General features: G+C 39.7%; 1 protein-coding gene across 4 annotated transcripts in view; it reads left to right on the forward strand.

Annotated features, from left to right (window-relative positions):
* The first annotated feature begins 8337 nt into the window (after positions 1–8337).
* The window catches only part of LOC132151495 (protein CBFA2T2-like), a 41006-nt gene continuing 25545 nt past the window's right edge, over positions 8338–23798 (forward strand). For 2 of the 4 annotated variants that reach the window (XM_059559625.1, XM_059559626.1), the window contains exon 1: positions 8338–8495. In XM_059559625.1, coding sequence (XP_059415608.1) covers positions 8468–8495 — 28 coding nt within the window. In that variant the 5' untranslated portion in view covers positions 8338–8467. Of the gene's footprint in view, positions 8496–23399; positions 23663–23798 lie in introns of those variants that run through there. The other 2 variants (XM_059559628.1, XM_059559627.1) reach the window with 2 other exon arrangements.

Raw genomic sequence — 23798 nt, forward strand, 5'->3', positions numbered from 1 at the left:
AGTGAATATTGACTCATTGATTCTATCGATTTGTTCCACAACACTGAAACATTAACAAAAGAAACGATTAAGGATGGAGATTTTACAGTGACTCTTTCCAAATATCGGTCTCTGCAAACAAAAAGGAGACGTTTCCCAATTATTGGGCGTTTTCAATTTGTAATAAGCGTTTTTTATACTATCCAATCAGTTGTCTATCAGATGTTTGTTCAGAGCAGATGCTTTCCAGATGAAACGATCTTGAACAGACATCTTGAGGACTTATATGTGCATTCATATGCATGCAATCTCTCAGTATTTGTCCTGGAATTGTCCACTCAATTTTTTTCACTCAAAGTTTTATTATTATAATTTTTTTGGTTCTGCAAGAGATCTTATTCTCGGTCTTTATGCAGTTACACCAATAGATGGCGACAAGCAAGGAATGTATTATACGTGAAGATTGTCTCATTCGCGCAATCGATTCTTCAACAGCATTGAATCGAGTTTTAATGATTGAGTCAATGATTCGTTCAAAAAGCGAATGAAAAAATGCAATGGCTCTGTCTGCGTGAATTGCGTTGTCCCTGAAGTCTAAGACCATAAAATGGTATATTGGTATAAATGGTATAAATGCGTCATTTTTATATAGAAGTAGATATCTTACTCTTCGTTTGACCTTTTTCTTCTTTCATGCACAAGACCCGAATATGAGAAAGACTAACACATCCATCAGTACAGTCACTAAAGCGAGTCGTTTATGTGATTCACTTAGATCAGATTAATAAGATGTCTATTTGACATTTAGGGGAGAGAGGGGTAGAAAGTAACGGGGGACGAAAGTAACAAAGTGATTTTATCAGAGCCTCTTATTGCATTTGCATTCCAAGCTATGACGGCATATTCAACACACAACCCTTGTCAGAGCTGAGAAATATCATGTGATTTCGTCCTCGTTTCCCGCAGTTAGGTCCGTGAAGCAGTTTTTGAGTAGGCTACAGGGCCTAATTTTTTTTTAATTAGTTGTGTTGTTTTTCTTGTTTAATGCGACACAGTAATGATCAGTCTACAGGTTATTTAGTGCTTTAACACATCCTAAAGTTTGCATTTTTAGAGTTTTTCAGTATAAAAGTCGGGTTTAAATGCCAGTAGTTTCTTTTGTTCTGGTGCATGTTATACTGTGAATTTCTGTGCCTTGCATAATTTATTAAAAATGTTTATGTCATATTATACCAAAAGAATATGTCAAGAGTGAGGGTCAAAAAGACAGAGGTCTGGTTTTATCCAGATGTTTATGAGAGGACGCTTCTTGACATAGATGTAATGATGAGCCAGAGACGTTCGGATCCAAATGCAGCGCTTTATTAAAGAATGGTCAAACAGGCAGAAATCAGGAATGGCGTCAGGTGTGTCAGGGATAACCAGAGTCGAAACCAGAAACAAGCAGAGATCGGGGCAGGCAGCAGAGAATCAGAGTCGGAATTATCAGTCCAAAGATCAACCACAGGAATGACAAACACAGGGAGAAACACTCTGAAATGTTAGACAGGCTAAACAAGACTTCGCAGTGAGTGAGAGTGAGTGTGCTGCTTTTGTGTGTGTGTAAATGAGGTGCAGGTGTGGCAAGGAAATTGGCTGATGAATGAGGTGCAGGTGTGGCAGGGTGATTGTGATGGAGTGACTCATGGGGAATGTAGTTCGGGTGTGGTGCAACAGTATGAGAGGTGCTAGTGTCCAAGTGACATCTGGTGGTTGATGGGTGGAAAGGTCCTGAGTGGCGTGCCTTCTACTGAAGTTCATGGGCACTCCATCTAATGATCGTGACATAACCCCCCCCCCCCCCCCCCCAAAGGAGCGTCTTCCAGATGCTCAAAACAATCTAGGAGGGCTATGGGGCGAAGGCGGAACAGGGGGAGGGATGGATGGCCAGGTCCATGAGGAAGTGCAGTGTTCGGGGACCGGGGCAGCACAGGCGGAACTGGAGCCCTTCTTGGGCCTAACTCGGTAAAACAGGAGCCCCTCCTGGGCCTGACATAGGAAACAGGGGCCCGCCATGGGCTTAACTCGGGAACAGGGTTTAACTCAGGAACAGGGACCCGCCGTGGGTTTAACTCGGGAACAGGGTTTAACTCAGGAACGTGGGTTTAACTCGGGAACAAGGCTTAACTCGGGTACAGGGGCCCGCCGTGGGCCTAACTCGGGTACAGGGGCCCGCCGTGGGCCTAACTTGGGTACAGGGGCCCGCCGTGGGCCTAATTCAGGTACAGGGGCCCGCCGTGGGCCTAACTCGGGAACAGGGGCCCGCCGTGGGCCTAACTCGGGAACAGGGGCCCACCGTGGGCCTAACTCGGGAACAAGGGCCCGCCAAGGCAGAGCAGGTGGCGTGGGAGCCCACCAGAGCGGAGCAGGTGGAGCTGGCCCCCACCAGGGCGGAGTAGAGGACCACGACAGCCGAGAAGACGGGACAGAAGCCCACCAGGGCGGAGCAGAGGACCACCACAGCGGAGTTGATGGCACAGCAGAGCAAGTCTGCTCAGGTGGGACTGAAACGGAGAACATAAACAGGTTAATAGTGGCCTCCGTGGCCATGAGGAGATGGTAGCTGGCCTCCGTGGCTGTGACAGGGCAGGTGGTGAGTTCATGGATGGCCTCCGTGGCTATGACAGGATAGGATAAGAGTTCTGGAATTTCGGCTGATACGTGGCGAGGCTCTGTTAGACCCGTGGTGACTCGACTTAGTTCATGGAGATCAACTGTGACTTGACTTAGTTCATGAAGATCATTGGTGACTTGACTTGGCTCATGAGGATCAACTGTGTCTTGACTTGGTTCCTGAAGATCAACTGTGGTTTGATTTGGTTCATGAAGATCAACTGTGACTAGACTTAGTTCACGGAGGTTAATGGTGACTTGACCTGACTCTGGAAAGTCGATGGGGACCTGAACTGACTCTGGAAAGTCGACGGAGACCTGACCTGACTCTGAAAAGTCGATGGGGACCTGACCTGACTCTGAGAAGTCGACGGGGACCTGACCTGACTCTGAAAAGTCGATGGGGACCTGACCTGACTCTGAGAAGTCGACGGGGACCTGACCTGACTCTGGAAAGTCGATGGGGACCTGAACTGACTCTGGAAAGTCGACGGAGACCTGACCTGACTCTGAAAAGTCGATGGGGACCTGAACTGACTCTGGAAAGTCGACGGGGACCTGACCTGACTCTGGAAAGTCGACGGGGACCTAACCTGACTCTGAAAAGTCGATGGGGACCTGACCTGACTCTGAGAAGTCGACGGGGACCTGACCTGACTCTGGAAAGTCGACGGGGACCTGACCTGACTCTGGAAAGTCGACGGGGACCTGACCTGACTCTGGAATGTCGACGAGGATCTGACCTGACTCTGGAACATCGACGGGGACCTGACCTGACTCTGAAAAGTCGACGGGGACCTGACCTAACTCTGGAAAGTCGACGGGGACCTGACCTGACTCTGGAAAGTCGACGGAGACCTGACCTGACTCTGAAAAGTCGATGGGGACCTGACCTGACTCTGAGAAGTCGACGGGGACCTGACCTGACTCTGGAAAGTCGACGGGGACCTGACCTGACTCTGGAAAGTCGACGGGGATCTGACCTGACTCTGGAAAGTCGACGGGGATCTGACCTGACTCTGGAAAGTCGACGGGGATCTGACCTGACTCTGGAAAGTCGACGGGGACCTGACTTGACTCTGGAAGATCAACCATGGCGGCCATCTTGTGCAGCGGTGCTGGGCTGGCGGCCATCTTGTGCAGCGGCGCTGGGCTGGTGGCCATCTTGTGCAGCGGTGCTGGGCTGGCGGCCATCTTGTGCAGAAGCTCAGGTAAAGGGACCACCGAACGGATAGGAGCTGGATACCTTGGAGAAGTGACCTCCTCAACTATAAAGGGAGAGCCACAAAACTGCATTACAAAGTCAATAAACTGTCCCAGGGTCCAGCTAGGGTCTTCTGGTAAACTTAAGCTTATTTTAGCGTCAAGACCACTCCAGAAACAGTCCTTTACCAGATCCTCATCCCCAGGCAAAAGGTGACTATACTGAATGAATTCCTCCACAAAGAGCTCAATTGGTCGGCCATCTTGAAAAATGGAGCATAGCACACCTACAGGGTGCTAGTGTCCAAGTTACATCTGGTGGTTGATGGGTGGAAAGGTCCTGAGTGGAGTGCCCTCTACTGAAGTTCATGGGCACTCCATCTAATGATCGTGACAATAGAGGAACATCTCTCCCTGGGCAGCTGCTACGTTGCATGTACCTTAGTTATATTTAGGTTTTAGCCCTACATTAGCTTTTACACCTCCTCCTATGAATTTGCAGTGTTTACAGATGTGTTAATGCACATTTTGAATTTATGCATGAAAAAAACTGTATGGAAACATGAATAGGCATACATTACGTTTAAAATTTGTATTTTGCTAATGTAATTATATTTTTATATTTTTGATTCTGTTTAATAAAAGTTTTATAAAAATACATTGAAATTGCCAATATAAATATATATATATGTATATATATATATATATATATATATATATATATATATATATATATATATATGGTACCTGAAATGGTACTTTCACCCTTGCTCTCCCCTATATTTACATCTGCAAGATGTATTTTTTGCTCACCTGCAATATAGGACATTTCCTATCAGATGTCAAATAGACATACTGCTATAGTAGGATATACTATAGTACTATATGTGTGTGCGCGCGTTTGGGATTATTATATGACTATTTGCATATTTTGGTTTGGTTGTTTCCTATCATTATACCATCTGCTCTCACAATCCTTCATGTCTGTCTGGGGTCTCAGACCTGTGTGTGTCTGTCTCTGTACCTTTGTTCCGTCTTTATGTGTATGTGTCAGTGTAATTAAATTGTAGATGTGTTTTGATATGCTCTGTCTATATGCATGTTTGTATACACATATAGGCACAGTTTCAGCATTATTCTGCAGGATGAAGCTCAAACCAGTTTGTTCAGGTTAGTTCACAGTGCACAACTAATACAACTTTTAATTGTGTGAAAAAATTGTATTAGTAAAAATGTTAAAATTGACTAATATTAATAAAGCTGTAGAAGTCAAATAAAATATAATCATTTATTAAATATAAATATAATATATACATATATGATAATATTAGATTAAAATTTAGTGTAAACAAAAATGGGAATGGGATTCCCTTTGGATTAACTGAAATAAATTTAAGTTACTGAACTATTTAAAAAAAAAAACTAAAACTGAAATAAAAATACATTAAACCTAAAAAGTAATTTAAAAACAAAAATGTATTTAAATGACAAAAGCACACAGCAAATTAAAAAAAAATATATATAAATATATAAAATAAAATAAACTAATAAGAACTAAATATAAAAATGAATCAATAAATTCTGAATAAATAAAACCATAATAAATAAAAAACATTTTCTAAATATTAATTAAAACTATATCGTATTTAATTAACGCTTGTGTTTGCACAGTCAAATTTAAAACTTAAACCAAAACGTTATTTATTATTTTTTGCCAAATACAAGCAGCCCACCTCAAGCAGTGAGTGTTTGTTTGCCTGATAAAGATGAATGTAAATCTATGTATTTGTGCTGTATGTCAGCAAACGATAAGCTGTCGCTGGTGTCCATCTGCTCATATAATCTTACTGTCCTGAAGTGGCGTGTGTGTGTGTGTGTGTGTGTGTGTGTGTGGAGATGTCTTTACCCTGGAGGGTTAACCAGGCGTCTGCCTGCTGACCTTTCTGACCCCGGCCTTTTGCATGGACCTCAGAAGAACAGTAGGTACACAATCACACGCACAGGAGCAGAACAGCAGGAGTGCAGGAGCTGAGGGGACAGACGTGTGTGTGTGTGTGTGTGTGTGTGTGTGTTTGTGTGTGTGTCACTCGGTCATTCTCAAGCTGTTGCATTGTGAAAGACCTGCTAATGCACTAAATAGACCAGTGACAAAGGCACACACACTCAAAGACACAAGCCCAGCTGTCAAACACACACACACTGGCACGAGTCACATCAGCAGAGTGACTTCTGCCATTCGGACTAACGTATTTCTGTCTTTGTTGACGTAACTCACGCTGCTTCATTTGCCCGTTACAAATTATCATCACAAAGGCCTGCTGGGTCACATATATGATTTATTCATAGGCCACGTGCTTATTACTCCGTCTGTCTGGATCTGCTCAGTTTGAATCTGTTCTCTTTACTAACATCACGGATCAGCTGGTGTTTTAATGATTTTTGTTGGTCAGTTCTTCTCAAATGCACACAGGCTTAAATAATCACATTAACATGATCCACAAACAAACACATTACTGGCTGACTTCAAGTTCAGTGTCTATTGTTTTAGCTCAGACTGTACCAACGGAGTTATTATCATGAAATAATAATAAAAAAAATAAAAATAAAATGTGTGTACATAAATACACACAAAAATAATAAACTTTGATTAATAAAATACAAATGTAAAATATTATTCTATTATATTATTAGTATTTACTAGTATAGCATTTATTTGATTTTACGATATTTTTCAAACTATATATCATTGAATTTGTTTTTGTTACTATATGTTTTCAAATTGTTATAGTACAACTATAAGTGTGTTTTTAAAATTAATTTAAACTAAACCAGAAAATGGTTACTTTAAATAAAATAAACGTTAACTGAAATAAAAAATAAAATAAAATAAAAAAACATGGTATTATTTCTCATTTTCTTTTACTTTAACTAAAAGAAACAAAAACTGTAATAAAAATAATAAAAACTATGCACATATAAAATGACAAAAAAATGACAAAACACAAAAATACTAAAACATTATCTAAAATTAATATGAAAACAGAAAATTAAAAAAATCTAAATATTAATCAAAAACACAATAATACTAAAATAAATAACACCGGTACAAATGTGTGCATATTTATTGACTATAAAAGACTCTTGCTTTTATATTGTTTTCTATTGCAATGACATTTGAAGCATGACTGGAGCATCTTCTGGGTGTGTGTCAGTAAAGAGGAGGCACAGCATGGCTCCTGGACATTGAGTATTAATTTGTTGTTGTTGGTCAGCAGCTGTGCTGTACACTCAGGAGCAGGTGGCCACTCGTGAGGGACTGGGAAAGAATGAGCGACATGTGTTTGTGTGGGAGGCAACAGGAGGAGGGAGAGACTCTCGTCCTCTTACGAGACACACCACCAACATATGAGGACGTGGACGGACACAGCATCAACACAGATAGGGATCAGAAACTATTTAGACCAGAGAGATTTTACTCAGATGACTGTGTTAACTTTTTAAAAATCCAGTGACCTTTCACTAGATTCACAGCCACTTCAGGAACCCTGTACATTTGATTTAAGATGTTTACACTCTACAGATGCAACCACAAACAACAAAAATCTTAATATGAGAGGTTGTTTCTTTAAAAAAAAAAAAAAAAAAAAAATAATATATATATATATATGCATAAACACACACATACACACACATAGTAAATCATAATTCAAATAATCACATTAAAATTACATTTCAAATATACAAATTTTTTACTACATTTTAAACATCTTTACACATACCCTTTCCTTTATAGTGTGACATACTTTTATTTTATTTCATTTTAGATTTCATGCAAAACCTTTTTAATGATTCTAATAATTTATATTCTAAAATATTTTTTTTATACATCATTGTTTTGTTTTTACCTAAATTAATTTTAGTAATTAAAAATAATAAAAAAATATCTTTTTCATTAATTTAAATGAACCTGAAATAAAATAAAATATAAATATTAGATGAAAAACATAATTATGACTAAAACGTCAAAATATAAAAAGCTACATAATACATGCAAAGTGAATACATATAAACATATGAAACATCAAATATAATAATATATAAATAATACTGAAATAGATTTTGTCTACATGTTTATTGATAGCCTAATTATAATTGAGAGTCTGTATGGAATAATTATTATATTTTTATACATTCATTTGTCAAAGTGCTTTATATATATATATATAATGCATGGTCCTGAAATTCCTACTATGGTACATGATCAAGAAACCAGAAGTAGCTACAAGGTATTATCGTGGTACATTTGATTTGGAAACATGCACGTTATTACCATGTTTTCTGGACATGATACCATGTGGACATGTATAATGGTGTATGACATTGAAATCATTCATTACCATGATAAACATCAAAGCAGCATCTGGCATCATGACTGTACCATGGTATCACCACGGTGTTTTTGGTTTATTGTACAGCAATCTCTGTAGCTCCACCTCCAGCCATGAACATCTCAGGGATGCTGTCGGTGTGTTCACACACACAGAGAGACACACGGAGACACTGAGGTGCGTGGATCTATTCAGGAAGAACTACACATCACAGACACGCAGCAAACAGCGCGAGGAGAGTCACAATGGTCGGGATCCCGGGCGCGTTTCAATGTAAGTGCACTGATGTGATTGTGCGGATTTGCAGTGTTTTGTAGCTATATACCGCGACACGCATATCAGACTAAAAAGATCAACAGAGCAGTGAGAATAACACATCTTGTAGTGATAAAAACCGTAATTGAATCCTTTACTGTAATGTATCGAACACGCAAAACGCGCTCTTGCTTTGCGACTGTACTGTATTGACTGTAATTAGTCTGCGCATGCGGAATAGCGTCTCGATGTTTTTCAGCGTCTTCACGCCACGAGCGTTCCAAACTCCCGCGCTCTTCCGAGTTCCATTTGTTTAAACGCCAGAACGCTTCCGGTATGATGAGCATTAAACTAACAATGGATTCATATGTAACCCCCCTCAAACAGTTAATGTAGCTTTTGTGAGGTGTTAAGTTTGGTATTTTAGTAGCATCTACTCTTACCGTGGTAAATTGTTGTTTACTATACCATTGAAGTCTTTTATCAATTTGCCAATGTTACGATTGTTCATGATGATATCAGATAGTAATGCCACAGTTTTTTTATTTGCAGTAAATTACCTTATGTTTATATATTTATATATATATATATATATATATATATATATATATATATATATATATATATATATATATATATATATATATATATATATATATATATACATACATACATACACATAAGGTAATTTACTGCAAATAAAAAAACTGTGGCATTACTATCTGATACTATCAAATTTATGAATTTAAAATTTATACAGTACTTCAGAGAATACCATGGAGGTCGATTGGATATGTTTATAATAAATAAATAAATAAAATTTATGGAACTTGGTACCATAGTAAGAGTGCAACCCAAAGTACAATGGTACTACCATATTCTTCTAGTACCACATTAAAAACCATGCATTATTGATATCCACTGCAATTACCATGTTTTTTAGACGAGTACCATAGTACTCCCATGTTTTGTTGTTTGTTTGGACATTATAATGGTGATCTTATCATTGTATTATTTGAAGTGTGTAATTTGTGTAAAAAAAAGTGCCAGCAGTTCCACAGTATCAGTATATTTTCATGCTAATACCACAGACTGTAGTGAGCGCAAGCTGTCAGTGTAGCGTGGTAAACCGGCTCTAATCTGTTTTGAGGGTCCGAGACGGACCCCTCTCTCGTGTCTCACTGGAGGATTTGGCATTAATCCCTTCGGCAAAGTTTCACCCCATCTGGACTTTAGTGTGGCACGGTGGACTGATCTACAGGAGGCCTGTGTGTGTGTGTGTGTGTGTGTGTGTTTACTATGAAACATCCTGGTGCCACAGCAGCGGTCAGGGTCACTGGTGCTCGAGAATAACGCAGGCCATTGTTTTGTCCCCGGGGTTTGTTTCCTTGACCTGAATAACTAATGCATGATCTAGTAGTAGCTGCTAATGCTGCAGACCATGAGATGATCGGTGAGACCACATGAGGGTGAGATGAGCTGAAGATGGAAGAGTCATGACAGTGAATGTGTACATTACAAAAACACTAGTTTTTGGGAAATATATACGATTATATTTTTAATATACCTTGGAGTACCATGTTAATACCATTGCACATAAATTCCAGTATCATGGTATCTGTGAAAGTCCCACAGTATTATTACCGGAGATCACTGTTATTTTGTGTACTATTATAGTATTTATTAATGTTTTGAATTGACTTTTATTTCTACATTTTATTTTGATATTTTAGTTTAAGTATTAGCAATTTAATATGCTTTTTGTCATTAATTATTATTATTATTTTTATTTATTTCTATTTAGCTTTAATTTATTTTAATTCATTTTTAATAATTTTAGTACTTCAATTTGAACTTAGTATATCTTAGTTAACTGCCAAAGCAAAACATGCTGATACTAGGGTCCAAAACACCTAATCATGGTACTTTTTTGTAAGTGTTGTTTAAAAAACAACAGTATTACATGATAATAAAATGGATCATTTCCTAACAACACATTTATGGTTTTGTCCAGCATCTTGGAGACTTAAATGCTGATGTACATCCCTCTTTAGTGAGCCAGTTTTTTGGTGCGGCTCCAGCTGGAAATGTGAAGCTTTAGGACTTTGGTGTAATTTCCCTCTTCAGCTTTGGCCGGAGCTCTTGAAAAACTGGAAGATCGTGTGTGTGTGTGTGTGTGTGTGTGTGTTGGGGGTGGTTAGATTCCTATCCTCTGACTTGAAGAAAGGAAACACAGGACAAAAGGGCCCTTCAGGTTTGAATTTGTGCTTTAATTGCTCTTGGCTCTTGCTGCCGGGGTCTCCAGAGCTGACAACACACCACTCGGGTCGCGTGGGAGAGTTAGTGGCCCGTCAGAAAGAGAGAGTATAAGAAGAGCGTGGAATGAAGTATGGGTCTCCGCTTCGGTTTTAGCAGCTGCTAGTGTTTAAACGAAGCAGTCTTGGCCCGCTTCGGCTCCACAGTTCTCCTCTCAAACCGCTGAGAGCTGCGTCCAATTAGCAAATAACCAAACCCTTTGAGTCCCAGCTGCAATAAAACGGACCCTCAATGCATCCTTGGTGGATTCTGTGGTTTGCAAATGCTAGTTTATCAAGCCTAAAATGCATGGTTCTACCATTTATTAAACTGTTTGGTAACTGCAATGCTGTAGAGCACTGAAGATTTCAAACATCCTCTGATAAAGTTAAAAAAGTGGATGTCATTGACTTGTGTTTAGCACGAGCGTGTATGCGGTTGTGTGTGTTGGCTGGATTATCTCGGAAGGGAAACACAACGCAGTAATTGACATCAGCTCCAGCAGATGTTTCTCGTCGCCCACCGCTGCGCAGACAGGCTGTGCAAGATTGAATCCAGATGTCGAGGCTCCACAGCGAATAGTTCTCTCACCACCAACGAACGACTGTTACCCAGAACGTCAGTTTTTTCTGGAGATATGGATTATTGCGAGACCGGAGCGCTGGAGTCGGGCCTCTGACCCCGTTTAGAAGAATCCAGATTTCTTTATATGCTTCCATCACGGATATTACTCTGATGTGTTGACAACTGTCTTTGTTTTGATTCACTTCAGTTCGCCTAAACATGGAAAGTCTCATCTACTCAATCACATGTTCCTCTGAAGTCCTTTTCTGGACAGAATTTGACCTCTTGTCTCTTGTAGCTCATTTAGACTTGTGCATATTCAGTCGTGAATCACAATTGGTAACAAGACACTAAGACCTAGTATTTTTTCACCACTGTTTCCTTGGCAAAAACCCAGTAAGATTTTTCCATTGGATTATTACAGGGAACGAGCTCTGTGACCCAAAAAGTTTATTTTTAGTTGGTCTTTGTTGATTCAAGATCGACAATCTTCACAAATGAGCACAACTTCAATGAAGTCTAAATACAGTCGGCAGAAGTAAAAAGCTAAACGTTGATTATAAAAGAAATATACCATGGTCGCATGACTTCTGAAAACTCTTTCGGTCAGTTTTTTTCTGAAAGTGTAGGTAAGAATAGTTTGCATGTGAGTAGATGTTCGGTGTGATGTCTGCAACAACTTTTGTAGTGCCATTTAACAACTTGTTAGCTACCAAGTATAACCATAAATCACACTACTGATGCATTTTATGTGGTAGAATAAAACGTGAGAATATCTTGAGCTTGTGTTCACCACAGACCTTATTTCATGCATTTAGCCGAAAAAAAAAACCCTTCAAAAAACCCAGGTGTTGGCCTACAAAATATTTTTCATCCCTTTAGCACTGGACATCACTGAATTTAATCTATAATGCATCTCAAAGTGCCATGTTTGAACGTGCAAATGAGTTTTTGAGACTTTGGGTACATGCAAGATTTGTTCAAGAACATCTTAAAAAAAATGTACATTACATTTTAGATTCCTTTTGCATGACTTCTGAAGATTAGAAAATATTGCATACAAGTCATACAGACGTTTTTGGAGCTTGATGTTTCTCCATCTCCAACTAGACTTGTCAAAAATTGGCGTGTGATTTATTATGAAACCATTTTCACTAAGAAACTGCTGTTAAATTCCAAAGGATGTTTGCAAATGATGACAGAAAGATCGTTTTTGGGTGAACCGTCTCTTTTAAGCTCTTTTTTCTGCAGTTTCAACAGCAGAGTCATCGAGCAGCGGGATGTTTTGTTGTCTTTTGATGTGTTCTGATTGTTTGCACGGCCTGATGGTTATCAGCTGATCCGGCTGTTGTGAAAACAAAGCAATTCGGGGAACGGAGGTTTTGGAGTGGCGGGATTGTTTGGGGATGGTTGATCGCGCTCTGGACTTTCTGCAGCGGTGGGAGTTTAAAGAGGGACAAAGACGGGAGTCTATCAGAGATTGTGAAAGGGGCTTATCATGCCATTAAAGCTTTTTAAGACCCCCACCATCCACACCACTTAAAAAAAAGAGCCCTTCACCTTCTCCACCAACATTTCTGTGGAGTTCAGGAAGATTTTCTTCAACTTTCTGTAGTATCGGATTCAAAAAACTTCATGTTGAGACACTGATTTACAGTATGGTTGAATCTATTGATCAGATGCTATTTCACCACAAAATAGGAAAAAAACAAGGAATCATAGTTTGTGTAAAAAGAATAGAGCCTATTTTTAGAACTTTTAAGATTGTTTAATTAAACACATGTATCTCGCCCAAATTTTTATTGATGGAAACAACAACAATGGTAATGAAAATAATTTTGTCTGGGCACAATGTTTTTTTTATTAAATCAGCATGAATTAAATTTAATAGAATACACTGTGCTATGATGCATACTTACAAATGTACAACAATTAAACAATTAATCATTATTAGCCAATCAATCATTATTATTATTATATTTTTTATTTTTGCATCACAGTTATTAAAGTTAACTAAAATGGAAAATAAAATTAAAATCTAAAAATAATATTGTTACTTAAAATAACTTAAACATTAACTGAAATAAAAATAAAATATGAAAATCTAAACACACTCGCACAAACTACTAAAAGTGGCAACCCCCCCCCCCCCAAAATACTACAATTAAAATAAAAACAAACTGTAAAAATAAAAACAGGTTCAAAATATTAAGCAAATTTTTATTTTTTTTTATTCTAAATGTTTTCTTCAAATTTGAATGTGATATATTAATATTTCACAGAATATTTTTTTAGATATGATATAAAATGTGAGATGCATTCAATTTTAAAATTAAATCCAGCAGTTACATTACAAAACTTGTTTTGTATTTCTCTCAAGGGCTCATGGGAAATCCAGCTGTTTTGTGACCATCAGTGGCTGATGGACTATAAAAAAAAGAGGGGATAAAAATCGCCTTCAGATCAGTCTGTGAGAACCAGAGCATTGACATTGAGACGTGGAGACATGGAGATGTGTGTGTGTGTGTGTGTGTGTGTATTCCCAACTGTTTCTCATGCTTCAGGCCATACTGCCACATTAAACAGGATGTCTGTGTCACATTTCAGTGATCCATTATATTTCTCCTGTAGGTCTGGCAGTAATGCTTCTGAACGAATGAGACACTTTATTTTTGTCTGTTTTTGTCCAGAGGGCTGTAATGATATCTCTCCCATGAAATACTCTGAATATGAGTTTGAGCTCAGTGTTTATGTCTTACGTGAGGGATGTCTGATTTGGGATCGAATCAGTCTTGTCGATTCTTTTTGGTTAACTGTTTCACAAACAACACTGAAATATTCAGTTCCCCATCGAGGGAGAGACGATGCGTCGTTAACGCTTTGGGAACGCATTCTGCGTGAGTGCGTCTGAAGCATCCATGTCAACTAGTCCAATGGCAAGAGTGAGCGTCAGGAGTGATGTCACGACCAGGAATTGATAAAAACCCCAACCGGAGCAACCGGTGTTAGCTTTCTGTGCCTCAGCAAGCGATATGTGTCAAACCTGTCTGTCATATTTACTGTTGTCTTGTTCAAAGTTTATATATCATGGCGAAACAACTATTCAAACAGTGCGGATACACACAAGCTTTGTGTAGTTTGTTTGGGAGTGGAGCATGCGTTATCAGCCTTCGAGGAGACTGATTGCCCGCATTGTGAGAAGCTTTCGTTTCGCATGATCCGCTCCCGCTTGTCACTCTTTGATGAGAAGAGCGGCGAGCCTCGCGCTCCTCAGGGTGCAGGACCCGCTTCTGCCGAGGCAGAACGGAGAATGCATTCCTGGGGTTCGCAAATGGATCTCTCAGCGGGGTTGGAGACGGGTCCGAGGGCTCTTTCTCATCCCTTACCTGGGAGATCCATAGCTCAAACTCCGGTGTCGGAAGCCCGCCCCGTGGCTTCTTCCGCCTGGGGGGAGAGCTCATTGCTTCGTTGCTCTAGCTCCGAGGAGTTAGATGTAACGGGCAGCGAAGGTGACACAATCAGGGGGGAAGAGGATTCGCCATCTCTTTCCCCAGCATATGAGGAGTTGGTTGATGTATTAACACGAGCTGTAGATAAGTTACATATATCTTGGCCATCTGATAAACAGAGCGCTCGTCCTAAAAGCAAATTAGACGAGCGTTTTCTGTCTTTTAAAACATCTCCTACATCACGGGGTCTCCCTTTTTTCCCTGATCTTCACAGTGAGCTGTCTAGATCGTGGAATAAGCCATATTCATCACGTCTTTTAAGCCCTCAAGTGCGCATTTATTCTGATATAAGAGGGCTGAAAGAAAATGGTTATGAAGCGATGCCCCGGGCGGAACAGACGCTCGCGAGCTATCTTTCCCCTGGTTCAGCGTCATCTATTAAGAACCCGACTTTGCCCACGAAGCCTTTAAAGATCACATCTAATTTAGTGGGTAAAGCTTACACAGCAGCAGGTCAGGCTGGAGCTTGCCTTCACTCGATGGCTTTGCTTCAGGCTTATCAGGCTGAGCTGCTGGGGGAGTTAGATAACAGTGAGGGAGTCAGCCGTGACGAAATTCGCGAACTTCGTCGGGCTACGGATTTATCTCTCAGGGCGACTAAAGAAACAGCACGTGTTATTGGTAGATCTATGGCTGCTTTGGTTTCTACAGAAAGACACCTTTGGCTTAATCTTTCAGTTATTACAGATAAAGATAGATCTTTTCTTTTAGACGCTCCCATTTCTCATGAAGGTCTGTTTGGTGATGCTGTGAATGAAGTGGTTGAAAGATTTCAAGAAAATAAAAAGCAATCTGAAGCTTTTAAAAGTTTTCTCCCTCGCCGATCTAATCCTGATGCTGCTGGGCGTGCAAGGCAGCCCCAGCCTTCATGCTTCTCATATCGTGTTTTTCAAAAAGAGAGTGTTGCGTCTCGCGCTCCTCCTCAAAAATCACGGGGACCGAGCCAGCACTCACAGCCAAAGCAATCTAAGCAGAAGCCGGATCTGAGGACCGTTCTTCTCGCTAAGAAAGCTTCGGCTCAGAAGAAAAGGTCCTGACGCCAAATGGGTCAGACCTGTGAGGGCAGCCCCAATCGAGACGGTGCGGTGTACACCTCAGTATACGGTGCCCGTCCGGTCTTGGTGCTCTCACGGGGCCGTCCTGCCAACCCCGCCACCCTTGGTGCCTCGGGGCGCACCGGTCTCCAGCGGGTCTCTGGCGCTGTGTCTCTCAGACGCTGCGTCGGGCTCGCTCCCTCTGAGGGGGGTTCAAGAGCAGTTAGCTAGACCTTCTATCTATATTTCACTATATTTCACCCCCGGCCAGAGATTTGGAAGCTTTGGGTGTGGCCTCTGAGGGGGCGCAACTCATAGAGAGTGGTCTCTCAACTGAGGTTGTGGAGACCATTCTTAGCTCCAGAGCTCCAGCTACGAGGAAACTTTATAGACTCAAATGGAATGTTTTTTCTTCTTGGTGTTACCAACATCAGTGTGACCCCGTCCACTGCTCTGTTGGCTCAGTTCTTGAGTTTTTACAGGACCGCTTCACTTCTGGTCTGTGTCCATCCACCTTAAAAGTTTACGTGGCGGCCATTTCGGCTTTCCACGCCCCAGTGGGTGGTGCATCTCTGGGTCGTGACCCTCTTATCTCTCGTTTCCTTCGTGGCACCTTGAGGCTGAGACCTGCAACTCGTACTAGAGTGCCGGCCTGGGACCTGGCTATAGTTTTAGAAGGCCTTTCTAGGGCTCCTTTTGAACCCCTAGATTCTGTCTCTGAGAAGTTTCTTTCGTTTAAGACTACCTTTCTCCTTGCTATTTCGTCCCTAAAAAGAGTCGGAGACCTTCAGGCTCTCTCGGTTTCTCCCACCTGCCTTGATTTGCACCTGGGATGGTCAAAGCATATCTCTACCCTAAGCAGGGATACGTCCCTAAGGTACCGACCGTTGTTCCGAGACCTATTGTTCTGCAGGCTTTCTGTCCTCCCCCGTTTGCATCATCGGACCAGGAAAAGTCTAACCTCTTGTGCCCGGTGCGAGCATTGGACACTTATGTTCATCGGCCTTCTTCTTTTCGGAAATCCGATCAGCTGTTTGTTTGTTTCGGGTCACCTAAGATAGGTCTTCCTGCCACTAAACAGACACTTAGTAAGTGGATAGTTGGGGCTATCCTTCTTGCCTATAAGTCTTCTGACCTACCGTGCCCTTTGGGGGTCAGAGCTCATTCTACTAGGAGTATGGCGGCCTCTAGAGCCTTATTATCTGGGGCCTCTCTTCAGGATGTTTGCGATGCGGCAGGCTGGTCCTCGCCACTCACATTCGTCAGGTTTTATAGCCTAGACCTGGACGCTACTCCCGGGTCTCAGGTTTTTAATTCTTGAGCCGTTGGTTTTTTTTCTGGCTGACACTCAGGCACTTGTTATATGGCGGTTTGGGTATTCTCGTTCCCAAAGCGTTATCGACGCATCGTCTCTCCCTCGATGGGGAACGTCTCGGTTACGTCTGTAACCTCGGTTCCCCGAGAAGGGAACGAGACGATGCGTCTCCCTGCCATACTTCCTTCGTTCCTGTGATCGACTTGCTTCGGCACTGTCGAAGCTAACACCGGTTGCTCCGGTTGGGGTTTTTATCAATTCCTGGTCGTGACGTCACTCCTGACGCTCACTCTTGCCATTGGACTAGTTGACATGGATGCTTCAGACGCACTCACGCAGAATGCGTTCCCAAAGCGTTATCGACGCATCGTCTCGTTCCCTTCTCGGGGAACCGAGGTTACAGACGTAACCGAGACGTTTGGATTGATTCGGTCTAAAAACATTTTATGGGTTAACTAAAACTAAGATTAAAACTAAAACTACAAAAAAAATTGCTTTACTTGAAATAATATAAACAAGAACTAAATTAAATTAAAATAAAATTACATTAAATAATTAAACATGTAATATAAAAAATTATTAAAAGTTAAAATCTTTAATTATTTTAATTATTATTATTGAAAATTGACATTTTATTTCAGCTAGTTGCCAAGATCTCATTTTCTTATTTCTTTTAGTTTCAACTTTATATAATAAAATAACAAAAAAATAAACATGATATAAAAAATTATAAAGAATTTTTTATTTTATTTAAATACATTTTTGTGATTAAAAAGAAATACACACAACAAATTTATTAAAACTTTAACTATATATATATATATTTATATAATGAAAAATTAGCATCCTAAAATGCAGCATCCTAACTTAAATGAAACCTCAAAGGTGTTCTGATAAAATAAACTAGTATGCTATATATTTGTTAACAATTTAATAAAATAAATGACAGATATAAGTCATTAGGGATTGAATCTGAGATCATGTATATTAACTGGTGGATCATTTTCATGAATTAGCTCATTGAAAAGAGGTGTTTGAAAGAATCGATTCACCAAAATGATTCAGGCATTCCAGCACTGATAAACATGCCAAAGGGATTGTGGGAAACGGTGGTCTCGACAAGCCAGAACAGATCCTGCATCCAACCTTAGGAAAGGCATGCAAACACACACACACACACACACACACGAGATCCCCTTTCCCTTCTTATGTGCACAACTATAATTAAGTCCATGGTTTACAGTGTAAAAAGCCCCATGGGTGCTCGCTCTCTGTCTCTCTCTCTATCTCTCTCTCTCTCCAGGTGTTCTCTATACATACTCCAGCTGAACCACCTGCAAACACAGGTGTGTGTGGCTCATAGTGTGTGTGTGTTTGTGCCAATAACACAGCTGCTCTCTTGCCTTGAGGACAAAAATGGACCAAGAATTCAGAATAAACACAGGTGTTGTGTAGGAGAACAAGAGATATAAGCCCTAAACGTTGACCAAAACAAGCTTTTTTCCCCTGTTTTTAAGCAGTCTTTCTACCACTCATGCTATTGATCTACATATAAATATATAACATTCATTATATATAAAATAGAGAGAGAGAGAGAGAGAGAGAGAGCATGCATCATAAGTAATTTTCCTGTTAAGGCATTCCTGTACTGTTCATACTATTTATGCTGCATGACAATATATATTATTTAAAACATGATATATAGACAAAAGGCTGAATTTATACCTTTACAATTATATATGTATGTACATAATGCATGCACCATAAATATGAGCAGTTTAATAGTGTTGCATTAAATGGTGCACTATACAGTTTCACATTATATATATTATTATTTTTCATCTGGAGCAGTAAGCAGTATGTGAACACTGCCTCTTTTATTGTGTCTCTTTCTCTCATCTTGTGTCTTAGATTTCGTTCGGCATGGATCCCACACATACAGGCCCGACACAGAGCTCTTTGTGTCTTTGTCAAGAAAATATCCCCATTACAGCCGCGTTATTTCATCCATGCTTTCATCCCACTCGGATGAGATTCCGGATGCATTTTATCCCAATAGCACAACTTGGATCTGATTTACTGTATAGACTGTATAGGTCACTGTCTACGTCCTTCCTTTACTATGCAACGGCCCCAGAAAGTGTTTAGATGTGTACATCACACTTACAAATGTGTGAATGTCACTGCACTATAGAAAACAAAATAGCAAGTATTTAAACCGATGAAAACACAGATGCATTTAAATGAATTTAACCTAAATGCACTGTTGCAATATTAATTATTTCATCATTTAAAAGTTTAATAAACATCCTTTTGTGAAAAGGTTTGCTAGACATTATGTATTAATTGAAATGACATTCACATGTTCTTCTATGGCTGCTGTGTGCCATTTATTTGTGTTGACGGTCAGTGATTATATCAGAAGTCTTAAATATAGTCCAGAGGTTGTTTACACCAGACCTGGTTTGGGATTTGACCTCTTCGGTATGAAGCGGTGTGTGTTTCTCTGTCCGTCCACACACACATGTACTTCTTCTCTTGTAAAACCAGGCAGTAAATTCCTCCTGACTTTAAAAAGAGATTCTCAGATAAACTTTCGCAAGGATGGTTAATGCAGTCGGGTCAGATGGAGAGCTGATACCGGCTGTTCTCTGACATTTGTAGGAATGTAGAAAATGCAATATTTGCAATTTCTGAATTAAACATGCATGCAGGTCATATTGCCATATATTGTTATATAACCATTTATTGTTGCATACTACTTTTTTTTGCATATACTGCACATTATTCGATTCTATGTTGGCATCTGATTGAGCATTAAACAGCTTCTTTGTTTGGTTCAAATATTTGGAAAGTGTGTTTGAGATGCAGGTAATGAGACTGGATTGCTATGTAATCTGGTCATTTGATGGTCATTATGTCCTTCTAACAGTAAACTGTGTGTGTGGACTCTTCTTGGCTCTCGAAGTGGAAACTTTAGGGTAATGTTGCCAAGAGAGCGTGTGACCCCCCTCTCATAAATTGCCCTCATGCACGTGCTCGGACAGACGCTGAAGTGTTGGGGAGTAGTTGCCAGAAGGTTTTCAGATTCTGCAGAATCTGTGTGTCTGTGTTTCAGAATGACAAGCTAGCATCCTAACTAATATGCATACACATATGCATACAGCCGGCCATTTTTTTTAATAATAGTTAGAAAAACAGTACATAGTGTACTACAGGGTTCCTCAGATCAAACTCACTTACCTGTGATTTTGGAGACCTTGATTAACTTGCTCAGGTGTGTTTGATTCGGGTTCGAGCTAAACTCTGCAGTGCATTTGAGAAACCCTGGTTTATTACAATATATTTCAACCATTCGAACGTTATATTGTTGTGACATTTTTTATTTAATTTAGCATTTTAAGCTGTTCATTATTATATATATATATAGAGAGAGAGTGTACACACACACACACACATATATATATTTCTTTCACTTCAGGACTTTCCTGGATGACCCCAAAGGGAGGTTTAGTCAGATTTAACTCACTTCTGGGGACACTTTGGTCCCCAAACTATAGCTAAGTAAACACACACACACCTCTTTCACACACGTCTCCTCTCTTACATACAAACACACTCAGTCTGTATGTCTTGTAAGAGGAGTCGAGTGTGTGTGTGTGTCAGGCTTTACTTAAACTAATGGCTCCCAGGCGTGCAGCGGGGCCAGACACACTGGAGCCGAGAGCCGAGCAGGAATGCCAGTACAAACACAGAGAGAGAGACTGACGGACGCAGAGAAGTGCTTGGAAAGAGATTTTGCTGTGGAGGAGATTGGATGTGGATTTGGAACAGTGTGTGTGTGTGTGTGTGAGTTCAGGATGAGTGTGTTCACATCTGTTGCCCTGCTGCGTTACATCCACAGATGCAGGAAACGTCTTGCAGATGCAAGTGAAGTGATTGTAACGATTCAGATGTTGTGTTTTTTATCATGTGTTCACGACTTCACCCAAAATAAAGCGATGAAACTCCTCAATCAGGCAGTTTTGGTGTCAAAGATGTAGACATTTTATTATCAGTTTAAAAACAAAAACTCACAGCGCACACAAATATTGGGTAAGATCATCGATTTTTAATTAGAGCTGCTTTGTGTAAACCTAGCTAACAAAATTTGTTCCAAGAATGTTTCCCGTTAAACGTTATTTCTGAATGTTCTCGAACGTTACAAAATGTCCGGTGTGGAAATGTTCCAAAAACAATGAACATTCCATTGTATCATTATGCAAACGTTACTTTTGATGATTCTCTGAAACAAATAGTAACATTTAAAAAACGTTAGATGAATGTTCAAATGATACATTTCAGAAAAACATTCCATAAGTAAATGATTTTGTGTTCTATAAACGTTCCTGGAAGAATGTTTGATCAGGACAATGAGAGAACCTTGCTAGAACATTAGCTACATTTCTGAAAACATTCCCTGTTAGCTGGGAATATATTTATAATTTTTATAATTTCAAATGTCCCTTGCTTTTTCTGCCATCTTGGATGTTTTTTCACTCCATTTGTCGTAGAGCTTTAGAATTTGGCTTAAAGAAGGCATTTTAGAAGGCAGCTAATGTTTTTGTGTTGTTTTGTGGCCTTTAAATACTCACAAGGTTGGCAACAAATGTGAGAACAGAGCTATTCTTCTGTCATTCTCAGGGTTTTCCATTTGAAACAGACTTTCTGTGGTGTCCTTCATTGTCTCCATATGTGGTGTAATGGACACACACTCCTTTCAGATGCATCTCAGAGGGGAAAGTTTTGTTTTGTTTCTGCCGAGCTTTATAGATGCACATTTACATGCAAATGAAAGGAGGTGGTGTTAACGCTCATTAACTTGAATAGCAGGCCAAACACGCTCCCTAAAGAGCGCAGAGCACTGTTTCACACAAGCCACAGGTTTACACCACTCTTTTGATTTTTACTCCCTCCATAAATGCAATTTTTGATGCCATATAAATATATACAATTATATTCAAGTGATTGATTAATCAGGCTGGATTAAATATTGCTCTTTCACTAAACTCGATGGATTCGTGTTGTTTCTGCTCGTATCAGGTTTCGTTCTCTCTCTGTGATGCCAAGGGCTTGAGAAGTCTCTGAGAGTGAGGTCATGCATTCTTGACTTTCTTTTTGGACGGGACGAGAGATTGGCCGCTAGTCACAGCTCTGTTTATTTGTCTAGAGGTAGATGGAGAGGAAGATATGTGCCACCTGACACCATATTGTAAATAATGTTTCTTAATTTACAAGTCAGATTTTGTTCAGATTTGCCTCCCTCACCCCAGTTGATAAGAAAATGATCTTTCATGTGCATGAAGTGTTTATTGATAATGTTTGGAATAATTTTTCCTTTGTATGGAGAAACCACAATTTCATTCCCAGCAAAAAAAAAAAAAATATATATATATATATATATATCATATAAATAAATATATATATATATATTTATTTATATGATATTTATTTATTTACACACACACACAGATATATATATATATATATATATATATATATATATACATACATACGTTGTTATTATTATTATTATTATTGATGCTATTATAAAAATGTAACAAATGGGAGTCACTGTTGTAATTATATTAACGTAAACTAAAAATTTTTTTTTTTTTACATTTCTCATTTTAATTTTGTCCTAAAATAGCTCAAACTAAATAAAATTGCTAAAACTGAAATTCAAATGAATAACATACTCTATACAACTTATGTATATATAAACACACACATACATACATAAACAATAACTACTATAAATGACAAAAACACAATTCACAAAATAAAAACATATTTATAAAACCCAAAGCAGTTTCTCAACACTATTGTGAATATATATCATCTAATAAAGACAGATATAATAGTAATTCTTGCTCTGTTTTTTGTTCATAAACAATTGACATTTTGTGTGTATTATTTTACAAGAAACATCTGGTTGCTTGAAACATCACTTAGGTCTCCAAAGAGCAACTCTGAGCAATAAAAGTGTACTTTTTGGGATGTGCAAGAGGTTGAATAGTTCAGCCTAAAGTAGTGGCACACACAGCATGGGTGTTATGGGTAACTTCCCCTTTCTGCAAATGCCATTTACTTTGTTTAGCCTTTAAGTACTTGAGCATTTAGTTATGTTAATGAGTCTCCTCTCATTTAATATATTGAATAGAGCAGTGGCTGATTGGCCAGAAGCCATGCAGTGGGTGTGGCCTGGGCTGTGACATCAGCAGAGAGAGAGAGAGGAGGCTTGGAAGATGTTCTAAATCCCGTAACCCATCTGGAGTCCATCTGTGCCTCGCTGGCGGTGGGAAGGACTCGGACTGCAGCGCTCACATATGTGAGAGAGTTTGAGACACATGCATCACATATGAAGAGCGGAGTGATTTACATTGTTTGGAATAAGACACGAGCAGAGCGGACCATCATAGAGAGCAGGTGAGCTTCATCTCTCTGTGTGTTCATGCCTTTAGTTGTTCGTTTCCGTTCCACTGGCTTTTGCTATTTTATGTTTGCATCCAAAACTGCATTTATACTCTATTCCAGGGCTGTAGATAGAAGGTGTGTGTGTTTT

The sequence above is a fragment of the Carassius carassius genome, chromosome 10, assembly GCF_963082965.1.
Source record: "Carassius carassius chromosome 10, fCarCar2.1, whole genome shotgun sequence".
NCBI classification, from domain to species: domain Eukaryota; kingdom Metazoa; phylum Chordata; class Actinopteri; order Cypriniformes; family Cyprinidae; genus Carassius; species Carassius carassius.